Source organism: Scyliorhinus canicula, chromosome 12 (assembly GCF_902713615.1).
Source record: "Scyliorhinus canicula chromosome 12, sScyCan1.1, whole genome shotgun sequence".
NCBI lineage: Eukaryota > Metazoa > Chordata > Chondrichthyes > Carcharhiniformes > Scyliorhinidae > Scyliorhinus > Scyliorhinus canicula.
Window position 1 is genome coordinate 8,356,031 of NC_052157.1, and position 27,470 is coordinate 8,383,500.

The window sequence follows — 27,470 nt, forward strand, 5'->3', positions numbered from 1 at the left end:
CAGTGCAGATCAGAGCCGCGCCAAAATGTCTAGACTACCACATGATTGCAGACAGCCAATGGCTGGAGATGTGCCTTAGGAGGCCCAGAGTGTTGTAAAGAGAGAGAGAGAGGAGAGAGAGAGAGAAGCAGAGGAGAGGAAAGCAACGCACTGCAGACTAACTGTCCATGCAGGAGCTCCAGAGAGTTCACTCTCCAACCCGTGTGTGCCTCTGTGCCTGGAACTATTAGACACACACAGCAGCGTGCTGCAGTTGGCGAAGGCTGCAGTGTGAATTCGCAGAGAAGATCTCGCTTGGATCTAAGGCAGAGGGGGGGAAAAGGAACGAAGACTTTCATTCAAGTGTGAAGATTGCGGCTCTATAGGGGAGGGAGAGACTGGAGAGGGGGGAAACGAGGAGGGGTGCAGTTTGGAGAAGTTGGGATATTGCTCACCCCCCCCCCCCCCCCCACATACTCAGAAGAAAATCTTGATCCTTTAAAACAAAAAAATTTTGTTCTCTCTCTGGATTTGGCTGTTTCCAAGTTTTGAAAAACTGACCCCCCCCCCCCCCCACTGCATTGGCTGGTGTAAATGAATGTCCCCTCCCTCCCCCCTCCTGCTCCCCTTGCTCTGTACCCTCACCCCCCAGCCGAATGTTGCAGCTTGCCTGCCGGCAGTGTGGCTGTGATCTGAGCCCGGAGCAATGCCCCGGCCCGATGCCGTGTGATTTGGTGCCTTTTTAATAAATCCCCTTCCCCTCCCTCCCTCCCCTCCCCTCCCTCCCCACCCCCTCCATCCCCCCCTCTCCCCCCCCCCCCCCCCCAGACAAGACCAGAGAGCCACTGACATTGGGGAAAGTGCAGCTTTTTTTTTACCCCCCCCCCCCTCTTTCTTTTCTCCCCACCCCCCGGGTTACAACCGTCGCATGTTCAGGTGTAAACGGTCGGGCCTGGTTCGGCGACTTTGGCAAAGTCGGGTGGCGGCAGGACATGGGCAGGAGGCGGACGATTGGAGCGACCTGGCCGCCTCGCTGAACGAGCTCAAGTCGCTCACCCACTGGCTGCTGAAGCGGCTGAAGGAGAAGCCGCTCGAAGTGCTGGCCCAGGCGGTGGAGAGCAGCGGGGGCTTGCACACCGCCTGTGTCTACATGGCCAAGAACGAGGTGAGGCTGGGCAGGCACACGCTGGCCCCGCAGATCCTCCTCTGCAGGCTCTTTCGGTGGCCTGACCTCAAGCACCTCTTCGAACTCAAGCGGCTGTACTCCTGCGAGAGCTTCTCCAGGAGCACTGACAACGCCACCGTCTGCTGCAACCCCTACCACTTCAGCAGACTGTGTGGGCCAGGTGAGTGAAATCTCTCTCCCACATGGAGCAACAATCTCAGGTGTGTGTGTGTGTGTGTGTGTGCCTTTGTGCATCCCAGAATGAGCAGAACAGGGGTGAGAATGAGGGGGGGTAGATTGGGACAGCAATCTCCTCGCTTGCATTGGGGCTTTTAGAGATGTTTTTAGAGACTGTGAGCTGACCAGATAGGAGGGTCCCCCCCTCCCACCTCCACCCACATGAAGGATTTATTTCATTTGACTGATCATGGAGGGCTTTGTGAGGGAACTGACCAGCAGCCTGTCTGTCTCAATCCACATGTCACATTTAAAACAGAAACAATTCTGACCCCCCCACAAATCTAACCCAAAACGCAGCTTCCAGTTTTTTGGGAAATGGATTTCACCCAGTGATTTTGCAGCGCAGGAGGAGTTGGGGAATGTTTCTCATTCAGAACCCTGAAGAAAGTGGATGTAGTTTCACCCAGTCGTTTTCAGTCCCTTTTTTTGTTGTTGTTTAGTAGCGGCTGGCAATGGAGATTGTTGCAGTTTGTAAGGCCCCAGCGCGCTTCATTCATGCCAGCTGAACACCCCCCCCCCCCCCCCCTTCCCTCCCCAGTCATTCATTTGGAAGCAGTTGCAACATTTCAAACCATTTGTAATCTCCAGCCATTCACAAAATATCTGTTGTAACAAATGCAGCTCACGGCGCGGGGCTGCGGAACAGGTGAAATCCGAGGTTCTGAGCTCAGATCGGGGTGTTTATTTCTTGTTGGTGGTGTGGGGGGAGAGGAGAGGATAAGGATAATCATTTTCCCGTACCAGCCTCCCCGAACAGGCGCCGGAATGTGGCGACTAGGGGGCTTTTCACAGTAACTTCATGTGAAGCCTACTTGTGACAATAAGCGATTTTCAGGAGGGGAGGATGGAAAAATTTGATTTGTAGAAGTTTCAGTTTGTTGCCGGCAGCTTTTAGATGCGTGTCTTGTGATTTCTCTATTTTTTGTTTTGGTTCTGGGCAAACGGCATTCAGTCTGAACCCATGAAACTGTCAACAACACGTCTTAATAAATAAATGTTACAAGAATGTCCCAGCAGACTTGGATCTGGTGGGTTACCCAATTTAATCCGTGTCAACGCCACAAGAGGAGGAGGCATGGGGGGTGTAAACGCTTTGACATGGCTTTGTTAATGGGCACTGGTTTAAGGGAAATCGGTGCAGTGTTTTAAAAAAAAACCTTCCTATCTTAACCTTCCTGTTAAACATCCCAACAGACAAACCTTTTTCTGGTCCCAGTTACTCCTCTTTGCCTTTTGCAGAAGTAATTGGATGGAATTTCAACCTCTAGAAAGCGATGGCTTTTACATTTTGCTTTTACAAATTCCCCGTCTCGAACTCGGCCCCCTTTTTATTCAGGCAACCGTTTCACAGAGGAAATTTGGGACTCCCACCTTGTGTGTGTTTTGTGCATTCAATTCACTGGGATAGATAGCAGTCCAGTAATCGGGATTAACACTGGGGTGCTTGCCCGTCTTTGGCTGCAAATTTTGGGCAGTAGTGCAAAAAGGGGGGAGGTCAGAGACTTGGGACCCAGACTTTGGACGAAGCTGAGTAAATGGGTAATTTAGCCGGAGTCCACGAGGCGTCTGTGGGCAGAGGCTTGCCCCACCCTGTGGCACCACCCTGCCAGGGTGGGGATTGAACTCGCGCTGGTGGCATCAGCCTGTGCCACACTCTCTTTGGGCAACTGAACTTGCTGCTATTTCTCAAACAGAAACACTGTAACTTCATTCAATGGTGCGCAGCTGGTCCCTAGACTTGACAGACCCCCATCCCTGAGTTAGGTGGGGAGGGGGTGAATAAGAACCATAAATAACTTTAAGCTTCGCCCATAGTGCAAGAGGACTTGCTATCCTGGGGTTGGGGGGGGGGGGGGTGTATAATGTACACTGGGGCAACTGATAGTGGGAGTTATTCATTCATTTTGACTTTTTAAAAAAATCAATGTTGGATTAAACTCCAGGAGCCCCGATTTTTTTTAAAAAAAGGAGGGGAATCCGTTGTCGCTTTAAAAAAAAGTCTTGTCTCGGGGTCTGTTGCATTTTGCAAATAGCTGAAGATCACTGATGCGTGACATGATAACTTTTTTTTAATGTCACTGATGCGGATTCTGGCTTTATCCTGGCATTGTCCTTTTTTGTTAAATTGTTGTTCAAGCCAAATGTTGCCACTGGCTGTATTTCCCTCCCTAAAGCGCCCACCCAGATATATATTTGGTACAAAGAAGGTTTGAATCTGACACCGAAGAGCTGCGTGGCTGGGGAGGATTTTTGTTGTTGTTGTTGCTGCTGAAATGTTTCAGCATCTCTCGGGAGAGTTCATTTCACCCTCTCTGTGCGCAGAAATACTTCTGCTATTTCTCTCTTAAGGAAACGGCAGTGGTGTCGGAATCCTCTTAAAATTCCGCAGAACCCAGCCAGTGTTCTCCCCTCCTCCACCCTCCTCTTCTAAGTGGGAGGGGATTGAGGTCTGGAATTATCCCTTTGAAATGAGATCGATTTCAACTGTGTTTTTCCCTCCTCCTTTTCCCTAAGAAGTTCCAAAGCTATTTAGGTGAAGGAGGGGCGATAATATGCAGTTTGCATATTCGTGGCGCCAAGCTGACTCCCTCGTTCATCTGACGACTGAAAATCCAGGCAATTACTGCAAGCTCACTCTCCTGCACTTAAACCTTTCCCAAGACAAGAGAAAGGATTTTTTTTTTAACTCCTCTCTGGCTCAACTTTTTGTTTAACTCCCATGTCCTCTTTTTCAGATTCTCCACCTCCTCCTTATTCGAGATTCTCTACAAATGACGAGGAAAAGCCACTGGGTAAGTTCTTCAATGCATTTTTAAAATTGATACTTTTTTTTGTTGGGGGGGGGTTGGAAGTTGGGATGAGTTTGGGGTGGCTGATGAATCACAATTGAACATGTACATTAGTGCGGCAGTAATTCAGCGAAATCTCCGTTTTTTTAATGATTGGCACAAAGCATTCTCCCAGGAAACATTTTTAAAATGTCTTATTTGAAGTTAGGAATTTGTCATTACATGTTACCACAGGGCACTTGGCGCATCTGAGGAACTGAGATGGTGAGGGTGGGGAAAGCTCCCAAAGATTTATTTTCTCTCTCTTGAGCTGTGTGTGTTGAAGCAGCCTTTGTTATTAATAAAATAACTTGGAAGAATTTTAATTGTGATTGGGTACAGTTCAGCTGGGCACTTTTACCCGACCAAGAGGAAAGATAGTGAATTCTGCTGATATAGAAAGTAGGAGCAGGAGGAGGCCTTTCGGCCCATCTAGACTGCTCCACCATTCATTATGATCAAGGCAGATCATCATAGAATCATAGAATTTACAGTGCAAAAGGAGGCCATTCAGCCCATCGAGTCTGCACCGGCCCTTGGAAAGAGCACCCTACCTAAACCCACACCTCCACCCATCCCCGTAACCCAGCAACCCCACCTAACCTTCTTGGACAATAAGGGCAATTTAGCATGGCCAGTCCACCTAACCTGCACATTTTTGGACTGTGTGATGAAACCGGAGCACCCGGAGGAAACCCACACAGATACGGGGAGAACGTGCAGATTCCGCACAGACAGTGACCCAAGCCGGAATCGAACCCTGGGACCCTGGAGCTGTGAAGCAACAGTGCTAACCACTGTGCTACCGTGCCGCCCCAACTCATCCAATGCAATACCCTTGTTCCCCCCCCCCCCCCCTCCATATCCTTAGACCCCCTTCACCTTAAATGCTATATCTAACTACTTCTCAAAAACATACAATGTTTTGGCCTCAACTACGTCATGTGGTAACGAATTCCACAGACTCACCACTCTCTGGGCGAAGAAATTTCTCCTCCTCTCTGGCTTAAATGATCTGACCCGTGTCCTCAGACTGTGGCCCGTGGTTCTGGACACCCCCACCATCAGGAACATCCTTTTTGCATCTACCCTGACCAGCCCGGTTAGAATTTTATAGGTTTCTATGGGATTCCCCCCCTCATTCTTCTGAACTCCAGTGAATACAATCCCAACCAACTCAATCTCTCCTCATACGCCAGTCCCACCATCCCAGTAATCAGTCTGGTAAACCTTTGCTGCACCCACGTCTTGTTGCACATTCCTCTCCTAATTTAAGGCCATTCAGATGATAATCTGCCTTCCCGTTTTTGCTACCAAAATGGGTAACCTCGCATTTATCCAAATTAAACTGCATCTGCCATTCATTTGCCCACTCACTCAACTTGTCCAAATCCGCATCCTCCTCACAGCTCACCCACCCACCCAACTTAGTGTCATCTGCAAATTTGGAAATATTACATTTTGTTCCCTCATCTAAATCATTAATATATACTGGGAGTAGCTGGGGTCCCAGCACCGAACCCTGCGGTGCCCACTAGTCATAGCCTGCCAATTTGAAAAAAGACCTGTTAATTCCTATTCTTTGTTTCTTGCATGCCAACCAGTTTTCTATCAACCTCAATAATCCCATGCATTTAATTTTATACGCTGATCTCTTATGCGGGACTTTGTGAAAAACCTCAAAGTCCAAATAAACCACATCCACTGGTTGCCACATATCAACTCTATTAGTTACATCCTCAAAGGATTCCAGTAGATTTCCCCTTTGTAAATCCATGCTAACTCTGTCTGATCCTGCCACTGTTATCCAAGTGCTTTGCTATAAAACCGTTGACAGTGGATTCTCAAATTTTCCCCGATACCGATGTCAGGTCTATAATTCCCTGCTTTAATAGTGGAGTTACATTAGCTACCCTCCAATCTGTAGGAACTGTTCCAGAGTCTATAGAATCCTGAAAGATGACCACCAATGCATCCACTATTTCTAGAGCTATATCCTTAAGTACTGTGGGATGTAGATTATAAGACCCTGGGAATTTATTAGCCTTCAAAACTATCAGTTTCCACAACACCATTTCTCTAACACTGATCTTCAGTTCCTCCCTCTCACTGAACCCTGTGTTCCCCAACATTCATGGTATCTTATTTCTGTCCTCATTTGTGTAGACAGAACCCAAGTGTGTACTTAGTTACTCAGCCATTTCTTTGTCCCCCATTATAAATTCCCATGTTTTTGAACGCTGTCTTCAATCTTTTTCTCTCCGTGAACCTATAGCAACTTTTACAGTCAGCTTTTATGTTCTCTGCAAGCTTACGCTCGTACTCTATTTTCTCCATCTGACTCAAACCCCTGGTCCATCTTCGCTGAAGTAAAACGGTTCCCAATCCTCTGACCTTACATGATGCACTGCCAAGCACCTCAGTGTGAGTCGGGCTGTGGTTGGTGGTGGTGCTGCTGTTGCAAAGGATGATGTCGGCAGGCAAGTTCCAGTTTGGCCTGCATTAAATTCTTCCCCCATTTAAAACGTAATAATTGCGCATTTTTATATGCCATTAAAAATAAAATCAATTGCGCAAACGCTTTTGATTAAAGTTTACTAAAAATAACTACACTTGGTGAAAGCGATGTGAAGAGTGTAGGGGCATTTTCCATGATTATATTCTGCACCAGTGTTTGAGATTTGGTTGAGGAAATCTGTAAATATTCAGTTGTTGAGAGCTGGGTCTTTGCCGGCCGGGTTTTTGATGGCTTGGGAGAATGGAAGTTCTGTAATTCCACCTTGTCTTTATTCTAGGCACGATTAACTTCTCTCTGAAACTTTGCAAACTTTATTTGTGGCGTGTGATGTTCCTGCCCCACAGCGGTGTACAGCACATGTTCTACGCCACACCTCACTTCCTTGTGTAACTTCAGCATGCTTGAGAAGTAGGGTAATGTGTGGGGTTTTGGCTGTGTTCCATTGTGGCGCAGCTGTTCAATATAGAAGTGTGGGTTGGGAGATACAGGGGGGATTCACCCTGTGCAGATACTCGCTTCTCAATTCCTGCATCCTTAAAATCTTTCTTGTTCCACAATTCACCAGAGTGCACGGTGTCCTACAGTGAAACGGAAGCCACCAGTTCGCCAAATATCACACCTGGAGACTTCTCGGGTAAGCTTCTTGAATGTCTCGAGTGCATTGTGGAGATTGATGAAGAAGTGAGTTTTGGGAGGCTGGAATTAGTTTGCAATACTGGATATCACAGTAACTGTGACAAATGCTGAATGTTGCCAGATTTTTAAAATGGACCTTTCTGAAAAACGTCCAAAGGAGTTGATGTGATGCCAGGCATATTATGGGATGCTGCCTCCTATTAGTCTGTGCTGATGTTACGTGGGATCGCTTCCTTAGAGAGGCTATGTTTCTGGGTAATATAAGCAGAAAATGCTGGAAATACTCAGCAGGGTCAGGCATCATCAGTGGAGAGAGAAACAAGAGTTAACATATCAGATCAACCACCCTGGGTCAGAACTGCGTTGCCTTGTACCTGGTGGGTTTCCTGCGTAGGATGCCTTTGATTTCAAGGCTGGTGTTAGCGAGGCTTCTGTGGAATGGGAAATCTGTGGTAACCTGCTACCATTGTGGATTGACCCAACACATCACCCCCCCCCCCCAAATCTTTCTACAATATTCGTGTCGAGTGGGGAAGTAGTGACTGACCAAGGATGAGAAAAAGTACGCGGTGTGACAATGGAAACGCGGCAAAGTTGTTAACAACTTTAGTTGACTCAATTTGGTCAAGTTGGTGCTGAGGAAAAGAAAAGATTTTCAATTTGTCAAAACAAGACTGTGTTTCTTCCTGTCAAATGACCATGTGAGTACGGAACAGAATATTTTCTAAAGATATTGTCAAGGGAGTGGCGGTGGTCGAGTCAGACCTGTTTACTGGATGGTTGTCTCCCGCATGCTTCTTTAATCTCCCAGTTACCTCTGGCAGGGACATCTGACCACACCCACCCAGACCACAGGAGGTGACGGGCAATGTTGGCATCAATGAATCCCTTCGGGGCCTGCAGCTTCAGAGAACGAAGGAGTGATAATGAGATCAATAAGAGGAATTCCACTCCTAGTGACTAAATTGGTTGTCAAATAGAAATAAGACATCATATTGAAATCAGGATGGCAAGTGTTAATTTTGATGCTCGATTCTGAATTTGCTGGTAATATTTTAGAACGAATGTGTCTTTTGGGTGGGAGATGAAGTGTTTCTCTGTAAATGTAATTAACTGATCCACGATGCTTCAGTTGGGGAAGAGTTGTGTAGCGCACTGCGCCACGAGGACCGAGGTCGAAGACTTGACTTCCTGTTGTTGGTGCTGCATTCACTGCTCTGAACTGGAGGAGTTACTGCCCCAGGGTTAAGCCAGTTAGACATAAATTTGACCCCGGGTGTCTGCCGCAAGGCGTACAAGTTCGCTTGTAGCTGGTTGCCGGGTCAGTGCTGCACTTGGCTCTGTGACACACCTCCATGCTTGAATGGTCTGTGGCTAAATCACTGTAAACCACATAACAAAGCTACCAAAAGACCATTGGTCAGTGTGAGTTAGCACCTCTGGGAGAGGGAGGGTGAGAAAGATCGGCGCCCTCACCTGTGGCATTGGTGCAGTGGAATGTACTTGGGGGAGGAGGGGGGGGGTCACCGTTTTAACAGCAACAAGTTGCATTTATATAGGGCCTTAATATCCCAGGGTGCTTTAGAGGAGCGTTGTCGAACAACACTGCACACCGTTCTGATATCTCTTTATGTGGCTCAGTAGTACGGTCAAAGACAGAGGTTTAGGGAGAGAATTGCAGAGCATGGGGGCCCAGACAACTAAAGACATGCCTGCCATTGATGGGGCAATGAGAATTGGGGTTCACCAAGTGCTCTTGCCCAGGTGATTGTGTACCAGAGTCAGTTCCGTGAGAATCATCCATGATGCTACTTTTCCATTTCTTGGCGTTCGCCACGTGGTTATCCTGGGGACTTGGGCTCTGTGGTATCTGCACGTTAACCGCAGTTGACCAATTCTTTATCATGCTCTGCAATGTAAATGAAAGGATTATCGGCAGTTCTTGCCGAGTTCATTTGTTTGTGTGTTATGTGGTTTTGACGACCGTGCTGGCATAGAGGTGCAAGTATTGCTCTGCTAGGGCAGGAATGTCAGGAGACGAAGGTGAGCGTTCACTCTGTAGATTTGTGTGACGACAGCCTCCCCTCCTAGGTCCTGTCCAAATCTCTTGGCAGGATATGTGCCTCCAGCCTAGAATACTGGGCTGTGAGTGATCTGTAACAACAGTGCTGTCTTTCCCCCCCAAATAAAAAAAATTCTTGATAATTGACTAGGCGCCAGACTAACTTCAGCAAAGTAGCACCACATTTGCAGAAAACATTTCTCTTCTCATCTCCTTGTGTTAGATTGCAGGAACCAATGGCCTTTATAAACCTTGGCCAAATTCTCAGTGCATGGACCTGGAACAGGAAAATGTTGGCAGGCATTTTGACCATGAGGGTATCACATTATTCCAATCTGCTTCTTACCCACATGTGCACTACTTCCAGCAGAGTGAACCCCTGGGCTAATTTTCCCCCTCTTTTCACCATCGCAGCCCCAAGGTCTTTCTAGAACCCTAACTACTACCCCGACCGTGATCCATTAACATGGCTCAGATTTCAGTTCTGGAACTCTAAGCTAACGTTACATTAACAGTTCCTCAGCCTGCTCCATCAGGAGAGTTCTATTAACTCTTATCGACACCAGACAATGTTATAAGACCTCCGCTCTTCCTATTGAATCATGGGGGAAACTGCATCACTTGACACAGGTACCGAGCGACATGAACCAGAAGATTCCAGGTTCCACTAACTAAACAATTTTAGCCGGCTCGCTGTTAAGAATGTGCCATTGGCCTGTGTCTCCCTGGATTTGGGGGAGGGAAAAGGCTTCACCTCACCAACCTTGCCGCCCGCCCTCTGAGGTCCTCTGCACTCCTCCAATTCTGGACTCCTCCTCTGGTCATCTCATCCTGTGTTCGCTGACTCACAATGGCTCCTGGTCCAGCAGTGTCCACATCTTCCAAAATTCCTATCCGTGTTTTGAAATCCATCCATCCGTCCCTAGCGTGACCTCCTTCAGCCAAACAAAGCTCCAAGATCTCTGCACATCTCCAAACCTGGCTTCCCGGTACATCCCCAGTTTCCGCGCTTCCATTATTGTGGCAATTATACTTCAGTGGCCTACAATCCAAGCTCTGGAATTCGCTCGCGAAACCTCTCGGTCTCCTCCTTCCAGAGACCCTTGACCATCTGTCTTAATATAAATTTCTGTTTCAGGCTTGACGGGCTGAATGGCACGGTGGTTAGCACTGCTGCTTCTCAGCTCGAGGGTCCCAGGTTTGACCTCGGGTGACTTTGTGTGGAGTTTGCACTCTAATTTGATGTAATGTATGTTCTATGAATGACTACCTGCTCCTATATAGCCCGGTATCTTTAAAATGCTCCTGTGAAGCACCTTTAGACATTTCCTCAAGTTAAAGGCTGCATACAAATGTAAGCTTATTGTGAAGGTAGACATGCACACTCTCTCTCTCTCTCTCTTCTCTCCTCCCCCCCCTCTCTCTTCTCTCTCCTCCCCCCTCTCTCTCTCTCTCTCTCTCTCTCTCTCTCTCTCTCTCTCTCTCTCTCTCTCTCTCTCTCTCTCCCCCCCCCCCCCCCCAAGCTTTACACAGTGCTGGGTAGTAGAACGTTCTTGAGAGGTGGCCAGCAGCTAAATTCCAGACGCAAAGAGCATTCTTATTTGATTAACTACGGGCAGATGTAACCATACCTCTGCTTAAAAGAAAGCAGTAAAAGGACTCTGCCAGTGGATTTTAATATTGGGGATAGGAATCAGCCAATTTAATAAATATTAATAAAATATCTGTTTGGCTAACACTTCCCTTGATCTTTCGGCCAAGTTTAGTAACAAACATTTGCAAAGAGAGAAAAAAAAAACACAAAGAAAGAATGCTGTCAGGACTGGCTGTAACTTTAATCATTTTTCTTTGCAATTATATTACAGCTGAACAGCATTTAATGTTTTCCCTTTTGGTCCTTTGAAGTCAAGTCAAGTTTTTTGGGTTGGTATTTTTTTGTGTTTTTAGTCTGTCCAGGTTGTGTAGAATTTATTACGTTTTACAGACTGGAAATAGCATGTGACTTGTTATATATGTTATGATCTTAAAGGAGAAAATTTGTGAGGTTTTCCGTAATGGGAATGAGTTTAACTAGAACAATATAACGATAAAATGGAGTGCAGTCTCTGTGAAATGGGATACGCTGTCTCCCAACTGTGCACATTCAGATACTGAGACTTCTAATAGCAGACTGTAGCAGTAGGTGATTAATGTACTCCCAAAGGACTGACTTTTGGTCAAGAGGATGGGAGTTTTCGAGTTTTCAAACTGACCCATACTGTCCATTAGCCCCGGGGGGGCTCATATTAACCCTTTTGTGTAAGGCTGATAATAGCTTGTGCACACTTGTATTGAGCTGGAGCAACGAGCAATAAGGTGCCCCTCTCTCTCTCTTTCCCTCCTCCCCCTCACCCCACGTTCAAGACTTGACTTAATTAGTGTGTTTTTCCCCCTGAAATTAGCACAGTTAAGTTTGTCTTCTGACACCCTCTACCAACATACCGATTTTTAGTTGAGGACCTGGACCATTTTTAATTTGAAATTCCGTTCTTCCAGTTGAGATTTTGGCAGTGTGCGGGGGTGGTGAATTTGTAAGCTGGCGCTTGTCTTCAGAAGATGTTTTCCATGGCACTTGAGGTTGGGAAGTGAATATAATTCTCATTGCTGTTTCTGTTTTGTGCGTCTAATCAGGGAGGCAACCGTTTGCCATATTGAATTTTTTTTCATTTGCTCTTGTGATGTGGGCTTCGCTGTCTAGTCCAACATTTATTGTCCATCCCTAATTGTCCCTTGAGGAGATGGCGGTAAGCTGCCCTCTTGAACCGCTGTAGTCCATGTGGTGTAGGTACCCCCACAGTGCTGTTAGGGAGGGAGTTCCAGGATTTTGATCCAGTGACGGTGAAGGAACGGCCGATATATTTCCAAATCGGGTTGGTGGGGAATGTCCGGGTGGTGGGGTTCCCAGGTATCTGCTGCCCTGGTAGAGGTCACGGGTTCGGCTGGTGTTTTTGAAGAAACTTGAGCGATTTGCTGCAGTGCATCAAGTAGATGGTGTACACTGCTGCACTGCTGGGGAAGAGAGTGAATGTTTAAGGTGGTGGATTGCTGCCAATCAAGATCACACCTGGAGTACCGTGTTCAGCCTGAATCGCACATCGTAGGAACCGTTTATTGATCATCGAGGGAGTGTAGTATAGCTTTTCAAAATTATATTTGACTGGAGGGTTAAATTACAAGGAGGCTTTACACAAACTAAGATTATATGCAGCATGCCATCTAATTTTATTTTTGAGTGCGCAAGAGATCTCTTTAAGTGCGCAGCCCCTTTAAGTTATTTGTGTACACACACACGTTAATGTAAAGGGACAATGTCTGTGCAGCCTGCGTGGGTACTTGCGTGTTAAAAGAAAGGTTTGGTTGTATGCCCTGGAATTTGGAAGGTTAATGGGTGACTCGATTAAAGTTTTCAAAATATTAAGTGGAACTGATGCAGCAGATAAGGAGAAATAATTCCTGCTGGCTGGGGAGTCGAGAACGAGGGGTCGTGGCCAAAATGATTCGAACTAGATCTTTCAGGAGTGAAATTAGGAATCACTTCTATTCAGGAAGGGTGGTGAAAGTTTGGAACTCTCTTCTGCAAGTGGCAACTGTTCTTATGGCCGATGCCCATGATCTTGTTGAACGATGGAATAGGCTTGAAGGACTAAATGGCCTCACCCTGTTCCTGGAGCATTGAATAGTGACCACCAGCTGGAGCCTTGGCTCATCACAAATCCTTGTTTGGGTTCCTATTATTTCGGAAGACCCCCTGAACACGTATTCATTCCTCCATTGCCGGGTCTTCAGCTTTATGGTGGGGTGGTTTATCTTTAACCTCAGGAGTCAGTACCTCCACCCGTAATTCAGGGTCTTCCCAGATAAGCTGAGGTACTGGCAACCACACAGAGATCTATTATTGAACCTGGAATATTACCTGTTCTCCCAGGCTCAGTCTTCCACTGAGGATTCACTCCTTGGCGAGGATGGAGTGCCCAAGGCTGAACCTTTTCCAAGACAGCAGGTTGGCATTAAACTCAAGCTTTCCATTTGGAACGGGCTCTGATTAAACACAATTATACTAACTTCTGCAGGATTATTTTAGTGGCTTTTTTTTTTGTTGGAATTATGAGTTTCCAATTTCACACACAACTTTCCAACTTCATTTTTTTTTAATACCAAAATTGATATCCCGTTATAGGAGCGCGGCAGAGTGTAGGGCAGATTGTGTCTGGTCCAGGCTTTGTGTCTATTGAAGATTGTTCTAACTGTGTGTGCCACAGAAGCAATAACTCCCTGTTGTTCTTCAATCGTCCTGTCACCATATCCACTCACAGCCACACCAAGGGGCTGGTTTGGCTCACAAGGCTAAATCGCTGGCTTTTAAAGCAGACCAAGCAGGCCAGCAGCACGGTTCGATTCCCGTACCAGCCTCCCTGGACAGGCGCCGGAATGTGGCGACTAGGGGCTTTTCGCAGTAACTTAATTGAAACCTACTCGTGACAGTAAGCGATTTTCATTTTTCACCATTCCATTCTCTGTACTACAGTGCTATCCTTGTATATCTCACTTTGTCCCCTTCTATAAGACATAGGAGCAAAATTAGGCCACTCGGCCCATCGAGTCTGCTCTGCCATTCAATCATGGCTGATATTTTTCTCATCTCCATTCTCCTGCCGTCTCCCCGTAACCCCTGATCCCCTTATTAATCAAGAACCTATCTATGTCTGTCTTAAAGACACTCAGTGATTTGGCCTCCACAGCCTTCTGCGGCAAAGAGTTCCACAGCTTCACCACACTCTGGCTGAAAAAATTCCTCCTCAGCTCTGTTTTAAAGGATCGTCCCTTTAGTCTGAGATTGTGCCCTCTTGTTTCTAGTTTTTCCTACTAGTGAAAGCATGCTCTCCACGTCCACTCTATCCAGGCCTCACAGTATCCTGTAAGTTTCAATAGGATTCCTCCCTCATCCTTCTAAACTCCCAACGAGTACAGACCCAGAGTCCTCAACCGTTCTTCATTCCAGGGGTCAATCTTGTGAACCTCCTCTGGACCCTTTCGAAGGCCCAGCACATCTTTCCTCAGATACGGGGCCCAAAACTGTTCACAGTACTCCAAATGGGGTCTGACCAGAGCCTTGTACAGCCTCAGAAGTACATCCCTGCTCGATCCCCATACTCTGTCCCCCTTAAAACCAGCCCTTCTACCTTCTACTCTGTCCCCTTCCCCTCCGAGCCCCACAATACCACAAGAGTTGTTAGCCCCAAGGTTACGTTCTGGCTGACCCACCAGTCAACATTGGCAAGCTCAAGGCCTGGCTGCCTCCATGCGCGAGCACACAATCGCTTTTTAGGCATTTTGTTTTGAAGTGATTTCTCTCCCTCTTGCACAAGTGGGATTGATAGTATCGGGACTGAGCACAGTGCAGACTGGGACTCTGGGTGCATGAGTTATTGTGTGATATTATCAGCACAGAGGCTTTTTGACTCTATGCCCATGGTAAGCTTCAAAGGAGAAGCTTGAATTTCTGCCGTGATTTATGCTAACCACTAGAGCTAATCCATCACAGTAACCTCCATGAGATGCAGAAATAAACTGGAGCCAGTTAGGATAATGGTTATTGAATTCATTCATGAAAGCCATTTTTATTAAGATTAGATCTCAATGTGGATTTTTTTTTTTACCTTTTGCATTCCTAAAGTGGAATGTTGCAAGATTTTCTTTTTAATCAATGAACTCCTTAACATGCCGACAAAATGCCTTCCATGAAATGAGTAGCCTTCTTCCACTCCCTAGGGTGAATGTTTATAGATACACTGAAGAGTTATCATGTGGAAGTGATTACAAGCCATTACAATATGTGTGCATTGTTACTTTTGTTAGCTTTACTTTTCTGAGAGGTAAAAATAAATTAATCCCAACACTTCAATCTTCCTCCCCCCCCCGCCACTCTCCAGCAATTTTCTTCCCCCCCCCCACCCCCCACTTCATGAAAGCACCAACCTCTCCTGGAGTTCACTTGATTTCATAGAATAGAATTTACGGTGCAGAAGGAGGCCATTTGGCCCATCAGGTCTGCACCGGCCCCTTGGAAAGAGCACCCTACCCAAGCCCACACCTCCACCCTATTCCTGTAACCCCACCCCACCTTTTTAGACACAAAGGGCAATTTAGCACGGCCAATCCACCTAACCTGCACATCTTTGGACTGTGGGAGGAAACCGGAGCACCCGGAGGAAACCCACGCACACACTGGGAGAACGTGCAGACTCCGCGCAGACAGTGACCCAAGCCGGGAATCGAACCTGGGACCCTGGAGCTGTGAAGCAACTGTGCTAACCACTGTGCTACCGTGCTGCCCATTGATGCTCAATGCCTCTGGTATCGCACCCAGATTCTTAATGCGTGAACTTGGAGCCATACCTGGTGCGCATTAGTGTTGAACCTCGCTCTCTCTGTTTGCACATAACACGGCCATACACATTTCCATCGAGCGCAGAAACAGCGGGCGGTATGGTGGAGCAGTAGTTAGCACTGCTGCCTCACGGCCCCTAGGACCCAGGTTCGATCCCGGCCCCGGGTCACTGTCTGTGTGGAGTTTGCACATTCTCCCCGTGTTTGCGTGGGTCTCACCCCCACAATGCAAAGCTGTGCAGGGTAGGTGGATTGGCCACGCTAAATTGACCCTCAATTGGGAAAAAAGAACTGAGTACTCTAAAATTCATTTAAAAAAAACAACAAAAAATAAAGGTGTCGTTTGTGTCACCTTTCAGGCAATGTACTCTGACTGGAAGGTATTACGATTTAACTTGAATGAAAATCCCTTATTGTCACAAGTAGGCTTCAAATGAAGTTACTGTGAAAAGCCCCTAGTCGCCACTTTGTGGCGCTTGTGCGGGGAGGCTGGTACAGGAATTGAACCGTGCTGCTGGCCTGCCTGGGTCTGCTTTAAAAGACAGCTATTTAGCCCAGTGTGCTAAACCAGCTCCGATTGGTTAGCGAATATGAAGGCAATTCACCTGGAAAGCCTGATTAAAATTCAAGTGACCAGTGACCCAGCAATTTTTCCGGAAAAATGCTTGTGCGTGCGCACAATCAGCAATGGGCTAGGCTCAGTGTGATTCCCCCCACAGTTGAATAATTCGCTGACTCTTGCTGCTGAAGCTGGCCAGCCAGCCACTGGGGTGGTCGGGAGGGAAAGTAACTCTTGAATGATCATTCTGAGCAGCGGAATTAAATGGGGTTCACATTCATGGCACAGCCATTAGTTGCAATGGACATGTGGGGCGGAATTCTGTGATATACCATAGAATTTACAGTGCAGAAGGAGGCCATTCGGCCCATTGAACCTGCACTGGCCCTTGGAAAGAGCACTCTATCTAAGCCCATACCTCCACCTTATCCCTACACCTCCACCCTATCCCCGTAACCTCACCTAACCTTTTTTGGACACGAAGGGGCAATTTATCATGGCCAATCCACCTAACCTGCACATCTTTGGACTGTGGGAGGGAACCGGAGCACCCGGAGGAAACCCGCGCAGACACGGGGAGAACTTGCAGACTCCGCACAGACAGTGACCCAAGCCGGGAATCGAACCCGGGATCTTGGTGCTGTGAAGCAACAGTGCTAACCACTATGCTACCGTGCTGCCCATAATGGGGCTATATCCGCACTCCCACTGAAAACGGAAGCGAATCACTCCAGACTTCCCTGGAGAAAGTCCAGGCTGATTCTCCGTTTTGCAGGCGGCTCGCAGGGTCCTCGGAGTAGGCCTCACAGCTCCCCCCCCAGGTGACTGATACCCCCGCCCCCACCTGGGCGACTGAGTCTGCAGCCGCCACTCCAAGATCCCGTGTGTGTGTGTGTCAGGGGTTCCCTACCCTGCAGTGCCAACCCCTCGGCCAACGTGCGAAGAGCTCCTTTGTGTTCCAGCTCTTGCTTTTCCAGGCTCCCTCCTGGCAGACCAAACAGCGTCTCCCAGGCGAGCTGGGCCCATCAAGGTAAGGGATATGGAAAAATAATAACTTGAGTACTTCCACTATGATGCCTTGCACTCTCTGAATTGGTTGTGAATTGTTTGCTGTGGGGAAGTGTGTGCCTCAATCAGGCTTCCTGTGTTCTTGCTGCTATTGTTTCACTCGTGCAGTAGTTCAACTCACTGTCGTTCAGGCTTAAAGCAGCTGGATAGTATTTTACCTCTGACTTTTTTCAAAGCCAGTTGTCTATCTCCCCCCCCCCCCCCCCCCCCCCCCCCCACCCAAAGGGCCATGTACTGTCACGCAGGTAGTGGCTGAGCTTTGATATCTGTGTGCATCTAACTAGCATGCTGCTGGCTGTTCAACTGCGAAGGCATCAGCATGTAGTTCAACTCGATACCCATGCACCCTCTCAGCCAATGTTGTTGGCGTCGGCTGAAGGGAATAGGTCACCTGACCCGGGCTGCTTCGGATTCATGTCGCAGCTCCCAATACTGTTCAGGAGCCACTTTGTTCGGGAGCCCTTACACAAGTCACCCGACCTGCCTCTCGGCCCTCGCATTCCCTCCCCCAACCCAGTTATTGCAGAACGAAGTGGTGGCATTCCACTCGGACTGGATATCCGAACACTGTTCCGTGTGCGATCTAAAGCCAGGTATAATGTCAGCCAAAATAGGAAGTGCCGATCTCTCAGCCCTGTCACTATCAAAAGGTTGTTTGTCATGAAAGCTCTAGAATTGACTAAAGTCTTTCGTTTGGAATCAGAGTTGAGAGTAAATATCGAATGTCATTGCTCAGAGGCAACTCTAAAACTACTTGGGATTCTGACTTTGCTTCTGAGCTTGAGAGGTTCCAGTGGTTTAATTACAGCTTTAATTCTCCAGTTCCCCTCCCCCTATTTACCAGACTGGGTTGTTGTGGTTACTGTCAAGAGACTCCTTTCTGATATAAATAACAGTGGCTGTGCCTCTTAAGGTATTAAAAACCCGTTGCTACCTGGAGAGTGTTTCCATTTTAAACTAGTTTGCAGAATGGCGAATTCGAAGGTATTGGGTTTGCTGGGGTCTGCGTCACTCACAAGCATCAGTGTGCTGGGATATACTTGTGTGCCTCCCGTCACTTCATACTGTCCCCTTTCCCGTCCCTCGTATTGCCCTTCTTCCATCTTTTAACTTCTCTCTCTCTCGTTCTGTTGCACTTTCAATTCCCCCGTCTTCCTCTTCTCCCTTTCTTTCCACTCCCCCATTCTCTTCCAATCTTTTCCTTTGCCCCAACAGCAGCGTGCAAAAACTGGTCAAAAGTTTGACAGAATAGTCGTGAGAAGGTTTCTATTGCAGTTGACCTGTTGCTGGGACTCCCTGGTCTTGAGTAAGTTCGTAGATCACTACTTAGCAAACATTGCCGCACAGAGATTGTGTTTTGGGGTATATTGCTGACCCGATTTGTCCGGGTTCCTTTTCCTTCTCGACCCAGACGTCTGATGGTGACTCTTGTTGCAAGAGCAGTCATTAGCAAACGCAGTCCTCATGAACGCTGTTTTTTGTTTGTTAAGTTATTGATGCACCATCAATTGCACGTGAGGCGAGTGATTTACCAATGTCAGGCTTTAATTAACTACAACACAGCCTGGCGATCGTCTACAGTGGAAAGGGACGATCGTCAGGCTTCTGAGCATTTATACCTCGTTGTTAGAGGCGTGGTTAACTCAGCCTCTCGGCCAATCGGTCGAGAGGCACATGACCGACCAGGGCCAATGGTAAGCCGACGTTCTGGCCCAATGGCAGACGAGTATGCAGATCATATCATCCCAGTTATTAAGGTCAAAATATTTGGCATGGGTCAACTCAATAATATAGAGTAGACGAAGAAACCCCTGCATTGACTGTGCGAGGAAGTGTAAAGATCTTTGGGATGTTCCTGAAAAGTTATTAATTTATGTTGTCAGTCCGTTCAAATGCAGGTAACATCTGCCAAAGTCATGACTTGTGTGTCTTTGGGCGACTCAGCTGGTTGGTCCTGGAGTCACAATCTTGGGGTATGTGTTGCCCTGAGGAAAGGGGAGGTTCTTGAGCCTGGGATCTGCTCCCGTTCCTGTCACTTTGCAGCAGGCTTTATGCGGTTACTTTCTGACTGTGTCTTGGTCCGTCGGACCTGGCACGGTTTGCAGCAAATTGTTCCCATGTCAGCTTGTTCCTACTTCAGTGAGACTTCCAGAGTGTCCACCACACATTTGCTCTGTCCTCCTTGAGATTGGATGCCATCCCGAATTGGGAAAAGAGGATCTGCTTTGGAAGCCGATTGTTTGGCATTGCGGACGCCGTGTCCCGACCAGCTGATTTCACATGATCGTGGAGAAACTGGCTTTGATGGCAGTGCTGGAGTCCGTTCGCCTGCCTTCCCACTCTTCATAGGCTCACAAGATATAGGGGCAGAATTAGGCCATTCGTGCCATCGAGTCTGCTCTGCCATTCAATCATGGCTGATATTTTCCTCCTCTGCTACCGACAATGTTACAGACCGAGAGCCGGATTGCGAAATCAGGCAGAGCACCTCCTCCCTAGAACACATGACCTGGGAGCGAGAGTCGGCAATTTATCCTCCTCCGCAGGCAAGGACAGGGCGAAGCTTCCATTCGAGGCAGCGTGGTTAAGATTCGGAATGCACTGCCTGATGGGGCGGTGGAATCAGCTTCAATAGAAACTTGGGAATTGGCTACATAGGGGAAATGCCGGACTCGGAGGAAAGAGGTGAAGGGGGTTGTTCCCGCTGGTTACGGAAACCAAGGGCGGGATTCTCTCAGCCTGGGGCCGGGCCGGAGAATCGCCGCGACCGGCGCGAATCACACCCCGACGCCGGGACGCGATTCTCCGCAGAACAGAGAATCGTCACGGTGTCGGCCGGGGGCCTCTCTATGGACCCCCCCCCCCCGACGATTCTTCGCCCGGGATGGGCCGAGAGGCCGAAAGAAAAAACCCCCAGTCCCGTCACCGTTCTAACCAGCTCTTAGCCGGAGGGACCTCAGCGTGTAAGGGTCCGGGGTGACCTGTGGGCGGGGGAGGGGGGGGGGGAGTCCGACCCCTAGGGGGGGCTGTGGTGTGGCCTGGCCCGCGATTGGGGCCCACCAATCGGCGGGCCAGCCTCTTGGGCTTGGGGCCTCCTTTCTTCTGCGCCGGCCCCTTTAGCCCTGCGCCATGTTGCGCCGGGGCCGGCGCGGAGAAGGGAGCCACTGCGCATGCGCGGACCCCGTGGCACCCAGTTGACGTCGGGATCAGCAGCCGGAGCGGCGTGGGTCGCTCCAGTGTCGTGCTGGGGCTAGGGGCCAGAATTGCTGATCCTGAGGCCATGTTGACGCCGTCGGGAAACACGACGCTGTTTGTGACGGCGTCAACGCTTAACCTCAGAATCAGAGAGTCCCGCCCCGGGAACATGGCAGTGTAATCTCAGGATAAGGGAATGGTCATTTAGCAATCAGAGGAGGAGAAATCTCCTCAGCCAATGGCTCCTGAATCTTCCCCAGAGGCCTGTGGGAAATATTTCCGACTGGGATAGAGAGATTTTTGACTGAAGGATATGGGAAAAATGGAGGGAATGTGGAATTAGAAGCCATGATTGTATTGAAAGGCGGAGGAGGCTCAGCACCAGTATGGTCTACTCCAGCTCCTCTCCCCTCGTGTGTCCTTACAAGCTAGGATAGTGGGACTGTTTGGATAGTTTTGGCAAAGTGCTGCCACAGACACGGTGAGCTGAGGGGCTTTTTCCGGGGTCGTTTCATTCCATGATTCAATGAAAGTCGAGTCTATCCACACGAGACCCAATGTTGGCCTGGCTGGTCCTCAATTACTAGGGAAACCCAGATGTCAAGCGTCGGCGAGATTGACACGCCGCCGCTCCTAGCCCCCTGGGAGGGGGAGAATAGGGGGTGAGGAGCGGCCTCCGATGCCGGAGTGAAACACTCCGGGTTTCACTCCAGCGTCAGAACTTTGTCCCCCATTGGGAGAATTTCGCCCCACATCTTTGGAATGTGGGAGGAAACCGGAGCACCCAGAAGAAACCCACGCAGACATAACATAACATAGAATTTACAGTGCAGAAGGAGGCCAATCGGCCCATCGAGTCTGCACCGGACCTCCGAAAGAGCATCCGACCTAAGCCCACGTCTCCACCCCATCCCCGTAACCCAGCAACCTAACCGTTGGACACTAACGGGCAAATGTTAGCGCAGCCAATCCACTTAACCATCTGTCGGAGGACTGTGGGAGGAAACCGGAGCACCCGGAGGAAACCCCCGCAGACACGGGGGGGGGGGGAAGTGCAAACTCCACACAGACAGTCACCCGAGGCCGGAATAATTGAACCTGGGTCCCTGGAGCTGTGAGGCAGCAGTGCTAACCACTGCGTCGCCCCACTGTCTGGAAGCCAGGCTCCGCCGGATGGGCTCAAGTTTAATCAGAAATGTTCTGGGTGGAATTCTCCGCACTCACGACGGGGCGGAGAATAGCGGGCGGCGTATATTTTACGGCCACGCTGGTCCGACGCCCTCCCGCTATTCTCCCCCCCCCCCCCCCCCCACGCCCGCCTCCCGACATGAATCGCTGCCCGCCGTTTATTTACGGCAAGCAGCGATTCACCCCTGGCCGTTGGGCCGATTTCCAAGGCCTTTACGACCGTTTTTATGAACGTAAATCACACCTGGTCTGATCGTTCGTAAAAACGGCCCGATCTGGGGAACCATGGCACCGATTGGCACGGCAGTACCACGGCCGTGCCAAGGGTGCCATGGGCCCGCGATCGGTGCCCACCGATCGCGGGCAGCGGGTACTTACCCCGCGCACTCTTTATCCTTCCGCCGCCCCGCTGTATCCATTCGCGGGGCGGCTGAGGGGCATACCGGCCCGCGCATGCGCGGGATTCACGCAAATGCGTGATGACGTCATCCGTCCATACGCGGGTTGGAGTCGTCCTATCCGCGCATGCACGGCTGACATCATCTGACGCGTCAGCCGTCGCTAACTCTGGCTAGCGGGCTTAACGAAATTCGTTAAGCCCGCGATGCCGGAGTTCACGGCTGCGCGATGCTAGCCCCGACCGGGGAGCAGAATCGGTTCCCGGTCGGGGGGGTGGAGGCTGGCGTCAAACCCGCCCGTTTTTGACACCAGCCTTACGATTTCTCGCGGGTGCGGAGAATCACGCCCTCTGTTTCTGAAAGGTCAACTGAATGGAAAATGGTCTGTTGCTCAGGTTTGTGAAATTATGGAGCTTGCACTGGGATGGGGCGTCCTAATGATTAACTGGTCCGTTGTTAGTTGCGCACTGAGTTCCCACAGTAATAGCCATCAAAGTGGCTTCAGCGAGTCTGGCTGCATTTCAGCTTCTACTGATCAAGGTTCTTTTTTAAGTTTGCACTCCGTGAGTCTGTAGAGTGTCTCGAGAGGTCACTGCAAGGCCTCCTATCCCTCCCTGCCTGGTTTAAGATGTTGGCTTGAGTACAGGAACACAGTTTCAGAAACAGACACAAAGCAGCATTGCAAATACCGACTGGTGCCTGCCCCATTGCAGCAACTTCATAATCATGGATTCAGCCGAGAAGAGACTTTCTAGGAAATGAAATGATGTCCCAGCTCAATACTCAGAAAATATTGTTCCCATATATTTCCCCACTTCCTGGAAGGGCACTGGAGTTGAACCGCAATATGATTCAGTGAGTTCGCCTGTTCCTGGATATATCATCCACGTGCAGTCCCAGCTTATTGTTGAATCTGCGTCTAACCATAATATATAGGCCAGCAAATTAATAAACCTGTAAAATCAACTGTTTGCTCTTCTACCGATGTGAGGTGAAATTGTGTACAAAATACCGTCCTTAATTTTAATAATCTTTATTGTCACAAGTAGGCTTACATTAACACTGCAATGAAGTTACTGCGACAAGCCCCTCGTCGCCACACTCCGGCGCCTGTTCGGGTACACGGAGGGAGAATTCAGAATGTCCAATTCACCTAACAAGCACGTCTTTCGGGACTTGTGGGAGGAAACCGGAGCACCCGGAGGAAACCCACGCAGACACGGGGAGAACGTGCAGACTCCACACAGACAGTGACCCAAGCCGGGAATCGAACCCGGGTCCCCTACGCTGTGAGGCAGCGGCGCGAACCAAGTGGCGCACTTATGAAAATGGATTTTCTGGTCGTTATCAGATGGTGGTTTATGGAAATGTGCTGAGTGCAAATTAAAAATACTACACTTCACAAATTACATCGTTGGCTGTACAAATTTTAAGATGTTTTGTCAACAAAAGTGCTATACAAATGCAAAAGTCTTTCTTTCTCAACCGGCATCACTAAAAGATCCTTATCACTGCTGTGCACAGCTTGGCTGCGGCATTTCCTACATTGCAACAGTGACTAAACTTCAGAAAGTACTTCATGAACTTTTTGGATGCCCTGAGATTCTGAAAAGTGCTGTATAACTGCAAATTCTGTCTCTGTAATAGGAGGTCTTAGTACTGTGCAGGTCAGTGTGTTTGACTCCAGTGCCTGTTTGCAACATTCCTTCAAACGTAGCTAGTGACATTCAGTTTGGGAACCTTTCTCTGAACTCTTGCTGATCAAAAGTCGCATTGTTCTTGGCCGCCTGTGAGACTCCCAAGGCTCGGAGTGACTGCTGGAGCTCTGCGATTCCCTCCCCGCTAAGGGATGCACCCCGCAGCGTCACACTCTCAGACTGCTGGAGCTCTGCGATTCCCTCCCCGCTAAGGGATGCACCCCGCAGCGTCACACTCTCAGACTGCTGGAGCTCTGCGATTCCCTCCCCGCTAAGGGATGCACCCCGCAGCGTCACACTCTCAGGCTGCTGGAGCTCTGCGATTCCCTCCCCGCTAAGGGATGTACCCCGCAGCGTCACACTCTCAGGGAGGCTGGCTCCAATGGCGCGTTGCTCCAAGTGTTACACTGAGTCGGCCTCAGCGGGAAGGGCCTCTGCTTTCACGCCCACCTCTCAAACCAAGTGGCAATGTGGTTGAGCTGGCAGAGTGATGGGGAGCAGCGGGAAATCCCCCATTCTGCTCCCTGTTCCGGCTCCTAATTGTGCATGTGGGAATTGGGGTGAAGACCATCTTGAGGGTGGGGGGGGGGGTCACCGCAATAGCTCCACAATGTGAATAAGCAAGTTCTCGCATTTTATATCTTTCATTTCCTAAGAGCGTCCCAAAGCTGTTTGTAACCAACAAGCTGCTTTTTGAAGTGCATTCGCTTGCAGTGCGGAACCAATTTACACGCAGCAAGTTCCCGCAAACCACAATTCAACAATGATCAGATATCTGATGTTGGGTGAGGGACAGAGCTTGGCCCAGACACTGTGGCTAGCTCCCCCGTTCATGGAAACATTGCTGTGGGATTGTTTGCATTCGCCCAAGAGAGCCTCGTTGTAAGGTCTCCAAACGGCGCAGTCCTCCCTCGGTTCGGCGCTGAATTGGCAGCGGCAGTTTGGATTTCACACTGCCCCTGAAGCGAGTGGGGCTGGAGCCCACAGGCTGCTGACCACTGAACCACAACGGATAACATAATCGGTTGGCACTTTCACCTCTGAAGACCGGTCATCGCCTTTCTCGACACTGACGCTGCCCGACCCGCTGAGTGTTTTTCAGCACTTTTTATTTTGTTTTTTACCTCAGATTTTCAGCAACTGCAGTATTTGGCTGCTGCTCTATTTTCGCTGGGGTCAGGCATGAATAATGATCACTTAGGCAGGGTGTCACTTAGGCAGGGTGTCACTTAGGCAGGGTGTCACTTAGGCAGGGTGTCACTTAGGCAGGGTGTCACTTAGGCAGGGTGTCACTTAGGCAGGGTGTCACTTCGGCAGGGTGTCACTTCGGCAGGGTGTCACTTCGGCAGGGTGTCACTTCGGCAGCGTGCCAGCTGATACCTGGGGGGCAACAAATACTTTTCCAGCATCAGCCAAAAACCGAGCAGTTAGTAACAAGGAACCGCGTCATGGTTACCGGTGTGTGATAGTGAGAGTTGTGAGTGAGTAAATTATATTTTTACGGTTGTCTCATGGACTGAACTGAGAGCAGTTCACGTTACTTCCAACAACTCGCATTGGCATAGCGTCATTGACATAGTAAAATATCCCAAGACACATCACAGGAGCGACTATCAAACGGAATTTGGTTTTGAGTCTCATAAGCAGGCGTTAAGGCAGGTGAGGAAATGCTTGGTCAAAGATTGAAGTTTTAAGGATGATCTTAAAGGAGGAGAAAGAGTTACAGAGACCCAGGAAATTCTAGAAATTTGGGTCTAGATTCTTTGTTTTAACCTGCCTGATTACTACTGGCTGGGGTCTATTGCCTATCCCACAATCCTTAGTGAGTATGATCTCCCCCAATGAGAAAGGCGAAAAAATCATTAGCAGAGTCCCTGCATAAACAGAGCTGGCCAGTGTGGAACCAGCTAGAGGGGAGAGAGCAGTGGTGGGGGGGGGGGGGGGGGGGGGGGGGGCTGCTGCTGCTGTTGTATATGTTTAATTGTAAATAAAGTTATTTCTTTCGATTCTGCAAACTCGTGACGGATTCTTCGTGGTCCTCACAAAGATTCTTACGAAGAAACGACTGCCAGTGACGGAGGGGTGGCCCGGTAGCACAGTGGTTACCACTGTTGCTTCACGGCGCCAGGGTTGCAGGTTCGATTCCTGGCTTGGGTCACTGTGCGGAGTCTGCACGTTCTCCCCGTGTCTGCGTGGGTTTCCCCGGGGTGCTCCGGTTTCCTCCCACAAGTCCCGAAAGACGTGCTTGTTAGGTAATTTGGACATTCTGAATTCTCCCTCCGTTTACCCGAACAGGCGCCGGAATGTGGCGAGTCGGGGTTTTCACAGTAACTTCACAGCAGTGTTAATGTAAGCCTACTTGTGACAATAATTAAGATTATCAGATTATATGATAGAAGAGGGAGGACAGGAGAGCAAGGATTGGCGGAGTGCAGCGATCTCGGAGAGATTTAGAATTGGAGGAGATAACAGAGACGGGAAGGAGTGATTAGAAAACAACAATGAGAATGTTAAACCATGAATCCCCGACGTGACTTTTCACCGTGTGGTGTGTGTGGTGAAGTTATTGAAGTTCAAAGTGTCTTGTGCTCACTGCAATCCATTCACTCCGACCTCGGCAGGCTTCCTGTAGTATCCAGGGAAATGCGAGCCTCCCTGCATTTTGCATTCAGGGAATATTTCCTCCACTCTCAGCTCCAGCATTTCAGATTGGCAGCAGCAATGAAGAAACCCAAGCCAGTTGACATAAAAAGTGCTCGCGCTGTAAAGATCGTGTAACGGAAAGAAGATCAGAGCAGACTGAAACCTATAAAAATACAGAGGAGTAAACTGCCTCTCAGATCGTGAGCAGAGCGTCTAATTGATGGGACTGGCGGCTCTCCTGTGGCGTTGTTTGTACTGAGTGGGTCCGGGTGTATTACTGGAACACGAGCCTGCGGAACCCACACATCAAATGACCCATTCTCAGCTGAGCAGGGGGGGATTCCTCCCACCGTTTCTCCTTGCATGCTCCACACATGTTTATTAATCCAATCCCTCACCCCTGCATTAGCAAGGTCACCCATTCCACATTCCCTGCAACAAGCTTTCTCTCCCTTTGCCCCTGAAACAGGAGATCTCCCCGCCCACCCCACTCTTTTCTTTCGCTTTGGTTTCACATTTCGCCTCTGGTTCCTGCTCCCCCCTCTCTCTCTCCCTCCGCCCTGCTCCTCCCATTCAAGTTGCAGTGATGGGGGCGGCGCGGTAGCACAGTGGTTAGCACTGCTGCTTCACAGCACCAGGGTCCTAGGTTCGATTCCCGGCTTGGGTCACTGTCTTGTGCGGAATCTGCACGTTCTCCCCGTGTGTGCGTGGGTTTCCTCCGGGTGCTCCGGTTTCCTCCCACAATCCAAAGATGTGCTGTTAGATGGATTGGCCTTGATCAACGCACAGGCTATGGGAATAGAGCAAGGGAGTGGGCCTAGGTTGGATGCTCTTTCGGATGGTCCATGCAGAATCAATGGGCCAAATG

General features: G+C 49.2%; 1 protein-coding gene across 1 annotated transcript in view; it reads left to right on the top strand.

Annotated features, from left to right (window-relative positions):
- The first annotated feature begins 794 nt into the window (after window positions 1–794).
- Window positions 795–27,470, top strand: part of smad6b (SMAD family member 6b) — a 62,234-nt gene continuing 35,558 nt past the window's right edge. Inside the window, exons 1-3 of the mRNA XM_038813526.1 lie at window positions 795–1,325; window positions 4,120–4,176; window positions 7,296–7,364. Coding sequence (XP_038669454.1) covers window positions 908–1,325; window positions 4,120–4,176; window positions 7,296–7,364 — 544 coding nt within the window. The 5' untranslated portion in view covers window positions 795–907. The remainder of the gene's footprint in view (window positions 1,326–4,119; window positions 4,177–7,295; window positions 7,365–27,470) is intronic.